Source organism: Tenrec ecaudatus, chromosome 10 (genome assembly GCF_050624435.1).
Source record: "Tenrec ecaudatus isolate mTenEca1 chromosome 10, mTenEca1.hap1, whole genome shotgun sequence".
Classification (NCBI taxonomy): Eukaryota; Metazoa; Chordata; class Mammalia; order Afrosoricida; family Tenrecidae; genus Tenrec; species Tenrec ecaudatus.
The window spans coordinates 115345230-115359331 of NC_134539.1; the positions used below are offsets into that span (position 1 = coordinate 115345230).

Consider the following 14102-nt stretch of genomic DNA (forward strand, 5'->3'; position numbering starts at 1 on the left):
CTGCTATTTTGTTATTCCTCAAATACTTATTGTGCACTCATGTGCCAAGTACACCTAGGATCTTATAAAAGTCATATAATCTACACAGAAAAAAAGAAGTCATATAATCACAGCCATTAGTTTACAGGTAAAGCATAAGAAGTAAAAAATTCTTGTTCATGTATTTGTAATATTTAAAATGTGATTAGTGATTCCCTAAGTAAGGGCAAGTATTATAAAACTATTGTTATCCCTTTTTTGAATTATAAAGCCTATGTACTTGCTTTGTACTTAATGCTTTAAACTTGATTTGGTTTTCAGACTTAAATTTTAGTAATTAGGAGTAATTATCTAGTTTTATAGTTACTGCAAATCAGTAAAATTGCTGATTTGAAAATAATCTAAATATATAGAATTTGTGTACACATAAGTTTAACACCGGTTACTCTAAAGTGTTTTATGTTCGTCAACAGGCGCTTACAACTTTTAGATGGGGAATACGAAGTAGCCATGCAGGAAATGGAAGAATGTCCTATAAGCAAGAAAAGAGCAACATGGGAAACGATTCTCGATGGGAAGGTATGGACTCTTTAGAAGGATGAGTGTGTTCTAATGATGAGCTCCCACTTTTGATCTATGTGTTCTTCCTCAAGTGCCAATTTATGTGGAAGTAATCCTATCATTTCTGTAATTTGAAAAAACAAGTAAAGAATGATGTAGTCAAGGGTATTTAAAATGGAAGGCATGCTTGCAGCCAGACTACTTGAGTTCAAATACAGCTATATGGAATTTTTCAAACTACTAATTATATGTGTTAATTTTATTATCTGTAAAATACATAGAATTGATGGGTTATGTGATATTTATTTTTAATAAAATATGCTTATCATGCCTGGCATAAAAAAATGTTCAATAAATATTAATTGCTATTACTTTAAGTTCTAGTCACAATAGTAGTTAGTGTGTGAAAACTAGTAATAAAATTTTCAATAAATCTGTAGAACTCAGATGAAGCTTACTTAACATTTAAGAGACATAAAAGGATAAATAGGCATATGTATATTTCTTGGATTGGAATATTCAAGAAAGTAAAAATTGTTCACTTATTTCTAAATTTACCACGTCCGTGTATTTGGAAATAAAATTCCCAAAAATATCTTTAGGTCTTAAAATTAGTTTCCGTTTCAATTAGAAGAGTAATTATGTAATAGTACTAAGTAAAATTGTAGGGGGTTAGCGAAAAATTGGAAAATGGTGACAAGGCAGCTTGACAGTGCTTGCAACAAAAGGTTAAACCTAACAAATGTGAAGATGGTCCAGGGCCAGGTGGTGGTTTCTCCCATTGTGCATAGGAGTGTGGGGAGAGTCGTATACTGAAGAGAACCAAATACTATGCACGTGCTGAAAAAGGCCCTTTAAAGTGTGATCCAGAAACTAGAAACACAAAGTAAAAAATTTGACTAGTAAAAATATATAGTTTGGAGGGTGGGGAAAAAAAAAGAGGACCTGATGCGAGGGGCTTAAGTGGAGAGCAAATGCCTTGAGAATGATTGGGGCAGGAAATGTATGGATGTGCTTTATACAATTGATGTATGTATATGTATGGATGGTGATAAGAGTTGTATGAGTCCCTAATAAAATGTAAAAAAAGAAAAGAGGAGAAAAAAATGATTAGGGCAAAGACTGTAAGATGTGCTTTATACAATTGATGTATGTATATGTATGAACTGTGATAAGAATTGTATGAGCCCCAATAAATTGTTTAAAAAAATGTCAATTCTTGGGGAGTCTCCACTTTTACCATCTATAATTTGTGTTGAAGAATTGATTAATATCAATAAAAATCACTGTTAAAAAAAAATATATATATATAGTTTGTATATTGCAAAGAAATGTAAAGGTGAAAAGAAAAGTGACTTATATGAAGGTGAAATAGTTTGCAATGCACAAAGAGAAAATATGAATACAGTTTTTTAAATGAATAACCAAAAAGGTGGTAAGCAATTCAATAGGAAAAACAAATGAAGGCTAACCAAGCAGTGCTTATAAAGAATATATATGGCTAGTAAACATTTGACAAGTCAGATGTAATAATTTAACTAGTTTGACAATGATTAAAAGGATTGATAGGTTCTTGTGGTAGCGGTCTAAGAACCCATCAATCTAAAATAATACTTTGATGTAAGTTGGAAGACTGACCAACAGTATACGTAGCAATTCAGATTGTACAAGGGGGTTTCGAAAAGTTTATTGTAAAATTCTATTATATTTTCATTTAATTTTTCCATAAACTTTCTGAAAGCCCCATTGTCTTTGACAGTAATTATCTATCTAGAATCTGTTACCAGGGAATAAGTAGATAAGTGAAAAGGTGTAGACAGATTTTCTTAGAAGCATTTTTCAAATCATGAGACATTTGGAACAACATAAGTAAACAGATAGCCTTTAAAAAGTGTGATTATAATACTTGGAAAATAACATTTTCTGATATGTGCATATTCTGCATTGTTAGTATTTTTATGAGTTACATTCCTCGATGTGGTCTGTGTAAATCACGTTGAAGGTGTGTACAAAAGAGAATGACATAGAAGGAAGCAATCTATGAAAAGATTTATTTTGTCTTCTGTGTAAAGTTTATGGTTACATATTGGGCTGCTATGCACAAGGTCAGTTCGAAACCACTAGCCGCACTGTGGGAGAAAGACAAGACTTTCTATTCCTGTAAAATTACAGCCTCCGAAACTCACAGGGCCCTGTCCTGTAGAGTTACTATGGGTTCAGCATTGACTTGATGGCAGTGAGTTTGGTTTTGAGTACATAGGGCTTGGGGAAAAGTGAGGAAAAGGTAGGAAAGCAGTTGAGATATAATAATAAAGCAATAGAGAGCTAGACTATTGTGATTATAGAAGGAAGAGGAAGAAAGTGTAGATGTTTCAGTAGGAATTTGGTGATGAGAAATGAAAGAATAGGCGTCAATGTGATTCCAGCTTTTGTTTGTTTGTTTTTAGTTTAGGCATGCCTAGTAGAATGATAATTACAAGGATAAAAATAATTGTATCTCAAAAGGAAAATTTATTTTAGAATAAAAGTTAAGAATTGATTTGTAAATATGGTTGAGTACAATGACAATATTCAAGAAACAAGGAGAGGTAATGAATTCAGAGCTCAAGTATAAAGATTAGAGAAGAGATTTGGGATCATCAGCCCTAGGTCGAATCTTAAGGAGGATGAGTGGGAAATGGAGGCAGATGGGTAACGATTAGGTCTGATTTGAGACCACAAGAATAGTAATCTTATAAATAGAGAAGTAGAGAAGGAAAGCAAACTAGTTCAGGGCCCCAAGACCAAAGAAGAGAGAAGCTATTGCCCGTGTAGCTGAGAGAGGTCAAGGAAAATGCATAATTGCTACAGCTGTTCAGGAAGCAAAAGGAAATTGCCCATGTAAAGCAGAGGTTGCATATTGGCAGGCATTTAAGTATCACGTTTTAGAAAGGCTTTTTGAGTTAATTAACTACATTTAAAATTAGGAAGATTTCCCATGTAATCTTGCACTGTGGATTTTGAAAAATCTGAAAATCTGGTTTTGCTGGACCAATACTATATAAATGCAACGATTTAACAATTGCTAGTAAGTGGCTGTCCTTTTTAGGTAGCCTGAACACTACAGTTCTGCAGTGTCTCCTTTAAACATTTATTTTGCTTTCTTGGCCCTCCCTGTAGGTTTTCAGTGAGAGTTATTTTATTTTTTTTTTTTTACGTTTGATTAGGGGCTCATACAACTCTTATCACAATCCATACATATACATACATCAATTGTATAAAGCACATCTGCACATTCCCTGCCCCAGTCATTCTCAAAGCATTTGTTCTCCAGAGAGTTTTTTTATATGACATCATACTGAGTTGTTTTTTAAATACCTATGATGTAAATTTACTGTGTAAATCCTAACTCTCTTCATGGTTTCTTTTCTCTTTTTTAGAGGCTGCCTCCATTTGAAACATTTTCTCAGGGACCTACGTTGCAATTCACTCTTCGTTGGACCGGAGAGACCAATGATAAATCTACAGCTCCCATTGCCAAACCTCTTGCCACTAGAAATTCAGAGAGTCTTCATCAAGAAAACAAACCTGGTTCAGTGAAGCCTACTCAAACCATTGGTAAGAAAAACATCATCTTTCTATGAAAGCAAAGGTTTGCAGAGTTACTACTCATGTCGCTCTCTTCACAGATTTAGTTTGTGGTAATAGTATTTGACAGGTGAGTCAATTAGGATTCTACTGTATTAAATGTGAATTTTGTGTTGAAGGCTTGATTGATGAATTCTTACTCTAAGCTCTTGAACTAAACATGTATGACATTAATTTTCTCTGGAAACAATGTGCTACATAATATAGTCATGTAGGGCGTACCTCAGTAAAGCTATTATATTAAAAATACAATAATTCTTAATAATCAGGGTTTTGGGTCAGCTTTAGCTCTAGTGGTTACTTTACATATGCTTAACATAAAAATGAGGATGTCAAGACTATTTATTCCCAGTTGAGTCATGGTCAGTGAAGTATAAATAACAGATCTGAATTTGTGAAACGTTGTAGGTGTACCAGGACATCTGGAATGGCAAGAATTCCAAGTCTATACCCTGTAAGAATGATCTCCCTCCCAGGAAAATAGGGCAATGTGTATTTTACATAGCAACAACATATATGGAGGGTTTAACAGAATATTGTTGAATTCATTTCTTGAGATGGGCTGTGTAGATATATATATAGTATGTTTGCTTGAAAACCAAGAAGAGAAAAAATCCCAGATTCTTTATCCCTCAAACCTCTAATTGAATTATGGATTGCTATAAGAGCTCCCAATAAAATAATTTTTTTCGTTGTTACTCTTTTTTTTTTTTTTTTTTAATGTGCCCTAAGCATGAAACAGCTCTGGCCAGGATCTGGGCATCAAGCTAGGATGAACAAAGGGCTGCCAGTCTGCTCTGCCCCTGACTGAAATAAGAGCACCACCACCAATCAGGGGTCTCTTTGCCCACAGCCAGGGGATTAAAATAATTTTTTTAAGGGAGCAAAAGTAAAATTTAAATAGACTTTCACTCTTTAGTGACTAACAAGTTTATCTCAACCAAACACCTCAAAAAAGAGATACACTAATTGGATTAAACTGGCCATTTCAGACCACAGGCTTTCTCTCCCAGAACCATGGTCCATTTATCCGTATCTTGGTGGAGAAGGCCCTGGAGATGCTAAACGCTGCCGTGACTTACTCTTAAGTCTCGACTGGCCACAGTTTGGCACTATTGCCAGTGTGGAGCTGGTTCCTCTGTCCCCTGTGGAGATCCCTGCAGCTCCTCAGAGCCTGACAGAAGTAGTCGAGAGTGCTAAAACTGCTCACTTCAAGCAGCTGACAGTTAAGGCAGCTCAGGCTGAATAGTTTGGTGGCCACTGAAGTGTGGATGTGGTTTCATATTGGCGAGATCATGGACAAGCAAGGCATGTGATTATATTTGGTTTGCTATTTGAGGTTTCTTGGACCATGTGTGATCAATCTACTCTAATAAAATAGATCATCTAAAAAATATATACTAATTGTGTACAAATTTGCACTAGGGTAGAGGAATGGATAGCGTGGGACTGCCAAGAACTTGTGGAACAATTGAATTGAAAGATAAAACAATACTTTTCCACGATTTTTTAAAAAACCCTTGTAAATATGAGATACTTTTATCAGGAAAAAACCTTTTTTCTCTCTTAATTCTGAAAGAAAACATACCAAGATTATTTTTAGTGATTCTATCTTTTTGATGTGGAGTAATTTTTATACAGTCGGTTTTTACTTAATTTCTGTTACACCAATAGTGATAAAAAATAATTACACGGGTTATTTTTAAAGTGGATTAGCACAAACAGGTGGATTTTAAAGAACAAAATCAGGACTGCCTATAAAGACTTAACATCCAACTGACTGTATATACTTGTGGATTAACTGAGTTTTCCAGCACGTTTTTTATAGCAATTGTTGTAAAATTAGGTACCTTGGCTGATATTTGGGCTAGCTTATATTCAAGTATATACAGTAAATAGGAATATTAATATAAGGGAACTTTTCTGTTGCCAGTTGAGGAGAGGAAAATAATTGTATTAAAGACTACCATTAGAGTTTTGTGGAACCTTTAGTGTTTAAGCATTGTATTTAACCATAGAAGCAAATAATTTCATTAAATGTAAAAGCAACGTATATACTCAAATATAAGCCGACCCGAGTATAAGCCGAGGTACCTAATTATTACCTGGGAAACCAGAAAAACTGATTGACTCAAGTATAAGCCTAGGGTGGAAAATGCAGGATGTGAATTAACACAGAGACCAGAGGGGAGAGAGGGAGCGCAGCCACAGACACATCCTTACCAGTTCAGCTGCCCGCAGCGGAGGAATGACAATCACCCGCGAGATGTTACACCTCGCTGGGATACCACTGACCCGTGTATAAGCCGAACTCCAGTTCTTCAGCACTTTTTTGTGCTGAAAAACTCGGCTTATACACGAGTATATACGGTATATCTTTTCAGCGGTTAAAGAATCATTGACTACAGAGCTACAAACAAGAAAAGAAAAAGATACTTCAAATGAAAATCGACAAAAATTAAGAATATTTTATCAGGTAAGCATAATTGACCCCATTTTGTTAAATAATCCTGAAAATCTATTTGTTATGGTATATATAGATAACATGTACACAAGTTAAATGTAACATACGAAGTACTTTGGCATATTACATTTTTAAAAATCTTAACAGTTTTCCTTTTAGATTGTCTTTTCTCATGAATTACTTTAAAGATGAGATTGAGACATTTGGGGAGATGTGAAAGTTGGAAATTTGCCTCTTTATTTATTTTTCCAGTTCCTTTATAACAATAATACAAGACAACAAACTGAAGCAAGAGATGACTTGCATTGCCCTTGGTGCACTCTGAACTGCCGCAAACTATATAGTTTACTCAAGCATCTGAAACTCTGCCATAGCAGATTTATCTTCAATTATGTCGTGAGTACCTATTCACTTTTTTCTTACGTGATATGTAACACAATAAACAGAAAACAACATGACTGTGAAAAGTTACCCTTTGTTAAATACTATCATTTTTATAGAAGGAGCGCTATGTGAGGGGGTAACCCCCAAAAATTCAACCCAGATTTTTTTTCCACCCAGAGTTGTGTATATAAATCAATCATATGACCTTTAAAGTACTCTCCATTACACTTAATACAATTGTCAAATCTGCAATTCCATTCTTGGAAACATTTTTCAAACTCATCTGTTTGGAAGGATGACAGCACCTCCCTCATTTTTTTCCTTCACCTCTTCTGTATCATCAAATCACTGCTCTTTCATATCCCTCTGCATTCACGGAAACAATAATCAATTGCATGGAGCAAGGTCAGGTGAGTAAGGAGTGTGGGGAAAGAGGGGTGTGGTATTTTAGCCAAAAACTGGTGCACTGAGATGGCTGCATGAGCTGGTGCATTGTCATGGCGGCAAAACCAGTCCTCCTGAAATCAGACTTTTTTGTTGCACAGTTAGGTGATATTTTCAGAATGTCAAAATAGAAAGCTTGATTAACAGTCTGACCTGATAGAACAAATTCCAAATGCACTACGAGTTGACATTTCCATCTGTTTGGGAGGTTGACGGACATCCAGAATGAGGTTTGTCATCAATAGACATTTCACCTTTTATTGAAATGAGAAATCCACTCATATTGGTTTTTACCCATAGCGCTGTCCTTGTAACCTGTGTTCAATATCATCGCTACAGTGTTTGCGGCATTTTTCCCAGGCAGGAAACAAAATTAACGGCCATATGCTGTTCTCTCAAATCGGTCATCACAAAAAACGAGGTTTGCGCAAAACCGTATTTGCAGGAAAATTCACTGACCAGAGAGAATCTTTGCAGGCGACTTCACTGGGTGCACTAACTCAGAGCAAGTTGCTCGATACTCGCCTAGCGGGAAAAATGCGTACTACGAAAGCTTTGCTCAGCCCAACCCAATTTCAGGTTCATTTTTTTTTGGAGGGGGTACCCCCCCTTCTATACATGAATTACATTGGATGAATCATTTTCATGTTTGGAATAATAACATTTTTATACCGCACATATGTTGACCAAGATTACCCTCATAGAGTCTTTTTGCTTGAAGTAGTGTCACCAAGCTAGTAAATGGCACAGTCAGAATTTCATTCTTTTGATTCTCAGTCTCTGACTTTATGTTCATTATGCTGATGTGCCTGGCCAGTTTTAGGCTTCAGCACTAAGATCCCACAAATATTTAAACTAGAGAATATATGTTAAGGTAGGATAACTTTCCCCCCTAAATTCTTTGCTATTTGTGTTGCAGTATCATCCAAAAGGTGCTAGGATAGATGTTTCTATCAACGAGTGTTATGATGGCTCCTACGCAGGAAATCCTCAGGATATTCATCGCCAACCTGGATTTGCTTTCAGTCGAAATGGTCCGGTAAAGAGAACTCCTATCACACACATACTTGTGTGCAGGTAGGTAAAAAAGGCCAAGAACAAATATTCACCGTGACTCCTCATTCTTAATGTTGGGCGAACCAGAACAGAGCCAGATTCCACAGTTGAGCTGGGAAACCCCCCACCCCCAGTGCCACATTATTTTAGTAGTAGCTAGTTCCCTCAGGATGGTGTGATGTGTTTGGTAACCCTTTCCAGCTCTAACTTCCAGTGGGCTTTCTTTCCTCCTCACTTGATTTGCTTTGTGTTACTGTTAGCGCCAGCACTGCTGCATGCTTAGTGAGATGAGAGGCCCCAGCTCATGTTGCTGTGGATATGTCTAGGTAGCAGTAGGATGGACTCCACTAGGGTAGTGTGGAAAGGAAAGAAGCCTGCCCCTGTCACTTCACCTTCTCCATGTTGTATCCCCAAGAGCAGTGTCTGGGACTGGGGTCACAGTGGCACATTCGTGTCAGCTGGTTGACTACTGAGATTCAAGTTACAAAATAACAAACCTTGGGTTGCTTTTTGTGTTTGATCAGTGTTGTGATTTTTCTGCATTGTGATATTGCAGGGTTTGATATTCTAGACCACACACAAAAATGAACAGTAAAGAAGAAGGCACACCATTTCTTTGGATTCCCAAAGCATATAAAAGTTATGCATACACTATACCGTAGTCTATGCAATAGCATTATGAAAAAGTCTGAGTAGTGTGAGACAGTAATTACAAAAATATAACACAGAGATAAAGTAAGCATGCCTTGTTGGAAAAATTAGACTTGTTTGACGAAGGGTTATCAAAGATCTTCAATATAAAAAAAACAAAACAGAAGCAACCAGTGTCTTTGAAGTGTAATGAGATGAGGTATGCTTGCAAACCTACGTACATTTTGACACAACCTTTTATTTTATCTAGAAAAGAATGGCAACGTATGTACAAATATGCTCGCCATAATTAATGTATGGATTGTTATAAGCATTGTAAGAGCCCCAGTAAAATGATTTTTTAGTGAAAAAAAAAAAGCTTGTTTTTTTTAAAATCATTTTATTAGGGGCTCATACAACTCTTATCACAATCCATACATAGATCAAATGTGTAAAGCACATTGGTTCATTCATTGCCTTCTTCATTCTCAAAACATTTGCTCTCAGCTTGAGCCCCTGGCATCAGCTCCTCATTCCTCCCCTCCCCCATGAACCCATGATAATTTATAAATTATTATTTTGTCATATCTTACACTGCAACATCTCCCTTCACCCACTTTTCTATTATCCATCCCCTAGGGAGGAGGTTATATGTAGATCCCTGTAATCGGTTTCCCCCTTTCTACCCCACGCTCCCTCCACACTTCAAAAACAAACTTTCATACGCATGTTTTCATCTAATTTTTCTTTGACTTAACTACCCCCTTTTCACTGTGTCTCTTTTTCTAGGTTTATTTTACAAAACTAGAAAGACCAGGTTATTTTTAATATTGTGGTACTTGAATTACTCTATTAAATCTGGTTTGTGTTATTTGCAGAAAGAAAATAACCTTTAAAGTGACATGATACTGATACCGTCTGACATCCGTGTTCTTTTATTTTTTAATTAGGCCAAAACGAACAAAAGCAAGCATGTCTGAATTTCTTGAATCTGAAGATGGAGAAGTAGAACAGCAAAGAACATACAGTAGTGGACACAATCGTCTGTATTTCCATAGCGACACCTGCTTACCTCTCCGTCCGCAAGAAATGGAAGTAGATAGTGAAGATGAAAAAGATCCTGAATGGCTCAGAGAGAAAACCATTACAGTAATTATCAGTATAGCAGTTCTCTTAGAATTTAGTGATTAAATGAGTTTGTTGAAAAGTCATCAATAGGAATTAGAGTTTTGACTTGAGCAAAGTAGTTTTGCTCAGTTAAGAATGTTCTGTTTAAAGAATTCAAGAGTATATGTGTTTTATAATCATTTCCAACTAAAGAAAAGCCATATTTTCTTTGTCTTATTTTGAATTGTGTATACTCATATATAATACAGTCATACTTTCCTTATCATCCATGATAACGTTATGTGAGGTAGGATATTATGTGATTTGAATCTTGTGAAAACACCTTACCATATAGAGGCGCTACAAGATTACAAACAAGTCACATTCCTAAATCTGTCTTTAAGTTGAACTTGTATGTAAATCAGAACAGTTAGATACCTTTGCATCTGATTGCAGTCAGTCAAATATTTGTCTTAGTGAAAAAAATAATAACAAAACCAAACTCTGCCATCTGCCATCATATTTATTCCTACTCCTGAGCGAGTAGACAAGACAGAACTGCCCTTGTGAGGCTGTGATTGTTTACTGGAGCAGAAAGCTTCATCGTTGCCTGCCCCAGCCCCATGGAGTGGCTGGTGGGTTTGAACCACTGACCTGGTAATTAGCCCAGTGCATAACCCATTTCACTGTTAAAGCTCCTGGTCGTAGAATAAGTGTAAGTCAAGAAGTATTGCTACTAGACATTTAGTTCATATGTGCACTTCAAATACTTGTTCCACTCTGTTTGCAATCAGTGGGTGGCTGCAGACAAGTTCTGACATTTACATGTCTCAATCTCATTAGAATGCCTTCATTAAAAAAAAAAAAAAAAGGTCCAGTCAAATAGTAGCTTCCAAGGAGTTCTGTGCCAATCCAGTCCAGTGCACAGAGGCCAGATCAGAATATCATGGGGGCTTATTAGAAATACGTTTCTGTCGAATTTAAACTGTTGAGTAAAAGACTAGGAAAATTACACCAAGGACTTATTTTTCCTTCTCTATCACAGCATTGTATCTTTCTGCTCATGCTCCAAGTCCTGTGAGAATTTCAATCAGAAACCTTACCTTACACCCTTCGGCCCTGATTTTGCTTCTCTACGCTTGCTTTTGTTCCCCTACCTCAAAGAACCTTTCAAAGGAACACCATTTGAGTTGCTTGAGGATGCCAAAACTGCTGTTTTGACATGTTGTCGATCAAAGAATTCAGAGTTTTCTAACTAAGGGGCTCCTTCACTGCCATCAAGTCAACTCCGACTCCTCGTGACTGTAGGGCAGTTGCCCCTGTGACTGTCCAAGACTGTTTATAGGCCCACGGGCGGCTGGTAGTTTAAACTGTAGACCTTGTGGAATGCAGCCTAGTGCTTAACTACTAAGCCACCTTGGCTCTGTGAAAGGCTAGAGATGGAACTACTGCCGTTAGATATTGTATAGGTCTAAATGCAGGCCATGTCAAGAAACAGTAGCTTCATATGTCGAAACTGTTTGTTTAATAAAGATTTCCATGATTATATACAAAACTTTCTGACTTAGTATTGTATAGAGTGTACATTTCTGTGCATTAAAAAGACTTTGATTTCCTCTAAAACATCGTTACCTTAATGCAGCTGTAATAATTTTTTGGTGTGTACTGTAATAGCACCCATTTATTACTGTGAATCATTGTGCATACCCTTGAATTTTTAATAAAATAAACTTCATAGGGGGCTTTGGGACTCAGGACAGAAAAACAGACATTGTTCAAGCATGTAATATGTGGCTCATAAACTTTCATAACAAGTAGAAGTTTATATTGCCTTTTATATTTCAAAACATTTTTTTAACAAGGTTGAAATTTTTTTCCTTAGAACTACCAATTATAGTCATTATGTATTTAATTAGGTTTTGTTTCTTTTTTCCCAGCAAATTGAAGAATTTTCTGATGTTAATGAAGGAGAGAAAGAAGTGATGAAATTATGGAATCTCCATGTCATGAAGCATGGGTAGGGTATTTCTAAATGCATTTAAATACTTATTCACCTTGATGCTCTTGCTGCTTTATATTCTATAAGTCTGTATTAGACTCCGATTAAACATTTCATCACTTTAGATAAAAATATTTCCTTGTCCACAGTAGTATAACTGCATGTAAAAAAGGTGATGTTAAAACAATCAGTATTATTCCATCTAACCACAGGTTTTTATTTGTAATTGCTATAAAGGAGGTCTCAATTTTCTTTCAGTCGTTAAGAGTTAAATGATCATCTTGGTGGTTATGATCAACTGAGTTAAATGCAGCTTTGTAACTTAACAAGGTACAACAACTTAGAAAATAGAAGAACAAGTCGTCTTTTGACTTTGGGGCTTCTTTCTTGCATTGAGCTTTTTACCTGTTAATGTACATAATTTCCTTTTTATCTTTTTAGAACCTCACTTAATGTTTTCTTCTGTAGCACAGATATTCACGGTTTTTTAATTTCTAGATCGTTGAGACAAACGCAATACTTTTGTTCTTCATTCCTGAGGAGTGAAAAGCAGTTGGTATCTAAGTTCTGGTTCAAGTATTTCAGTATCTGCATTTCTTGGTTTTTATATTTTTAAAGGGTTTTTAAAAGTGGAGATGACATGTGCCCACCACAGCCTAAAATATTTTATTACTGTATGTACTCAAGTATAAGCCAACCCAAATACTACCCGAGGCTTCTAATTTTACCCCAGAAACTACATTAAAAATGTGCTGAAAACTCAGTTTATACATGAGTATATACGGTATTTGACCCCATAAAGAAAAAGTTTGCCTAATCTCTGCCCTTGTCATAAAATCAATCATCTGGAGAGTATATGAGAGAGCTTCACAAGTTCCTGGGAGAATGCCATCATCATCTTTTTTTTACCATCTTTAAAAAAAATTAATTTGAAAATGCCACATCATTTTATTCCATTTTCTACTTTTTTAAGCTCCTTGATAGATAGCTAATATATGTTTCCTATTCTAATATGACAGTATCAAGATATTATTTTAGTGAAATTACTTCACTCTGTTCTAATTTTCATTCTTTGATCCAAATCTGTTGTATGTAAACTCTTGTGGTTCATGAAATAGTAATGGCGACAGGTAGTTGAGTTAGGTAGACTAGTTAGGCTTTTCATTAGATTTCTAGGCAGGCCGTAAGACTGATGGACTTTCCGTTTCTACAATAACTTAGTCATTTTCCAGTTTAATTTTAGTTGGTTCTCCACATTTATTGTTCATAGACCTAACCTCACTCTCACTGGCTTTTTTTACCATCAGAGGCACATGATAGATAACCCTCACTTTGACATTTTTTTGAATGTTTACCACGGTTTGAATGTATAGAGAAGTACTGCTGTTCGAAAGGGAAGTTTGGCAAGGTCAAGGGAGAGAATAAAAGGGCATCACGATAGTTAATTCCATTAGGAAAATCTGTACTATTATAATGCAACAAGTCTTGGTGGTGCAGTGTTTAAGAATGTGGCTGTTAACTGAAAGACTGGCAGTTAATACCCCCCCCACAATCTCTCCCATACCCTAACTGCCCCCCCCCTCCAATCCATGGGAGAGACCTGGCCATGTTTTCATAGAGTGCAGCCAAGAAAAACCCATAGCGCAGCGTACTCTCACATGGTCGTGACGGCGCAGGACCAAACAAGAACCAACTCCTAATGGCATCTGGCTTCAAGGAAATTTCTCAATGTCTACAGGTGATAGAATTTCACTGCAGCTGTGCTACTTGGAGGAGTTTTCAAATTTCTTTAATGGTTATCACTACTGCATTTAACAAAAAAGCTTTATCATGCTGTTGATTTATGTTTTT

The 14102-nt window shown here is 36.1% G+C and overlaps 1 protein-coding gene and 1 non-coding gene across 2 annotated transcripts in view; one reads left to right on the plus strand and one right to left on the minus strand.

Moving 5' to 3' along the window:
- Positions 1-14102, plus strand: part of SUZ12 (SUZ12 polycomb repressive complex 2 subunit) — a 51964-nt gene that overhangs the window by 35492 nt on the left and 2370 nt on the right. Inside the window, exons 9-15 of the mRNA XM_075561366.1 lie at positions 453-558; positions 3960-4137; positions 6552-6643; positions 6884-7027; positions 8379-8536; positions 10096-10294; positions 12190-12269. Coding sequence (XP_075417481.1) covers positions 453-558; positions 3960-4137; positions 6552-6643; positions 6884-7027; positions 8379-8536; positions 10096-10294; positions 12190-12269 — 957 coding nt within the window. The remainder of the gene's footprint in view (positions 1-452; positions 559-3959; positions 4138-6551; positions 6644-6883; positions 7028-8378; positions 8537-10095; positions 10295-12189; positions 12270-14102) is intronic.
- On the minus strand, positions 4886-5029 carry LOC142460625 (small nucleolar RNA SNORA48). Its single transcript, XR_012786798.1, has one exon. It is a non-coding gene; the product is annotated as a small nucleolar RNA SNORA48 (small nucleolar RNA).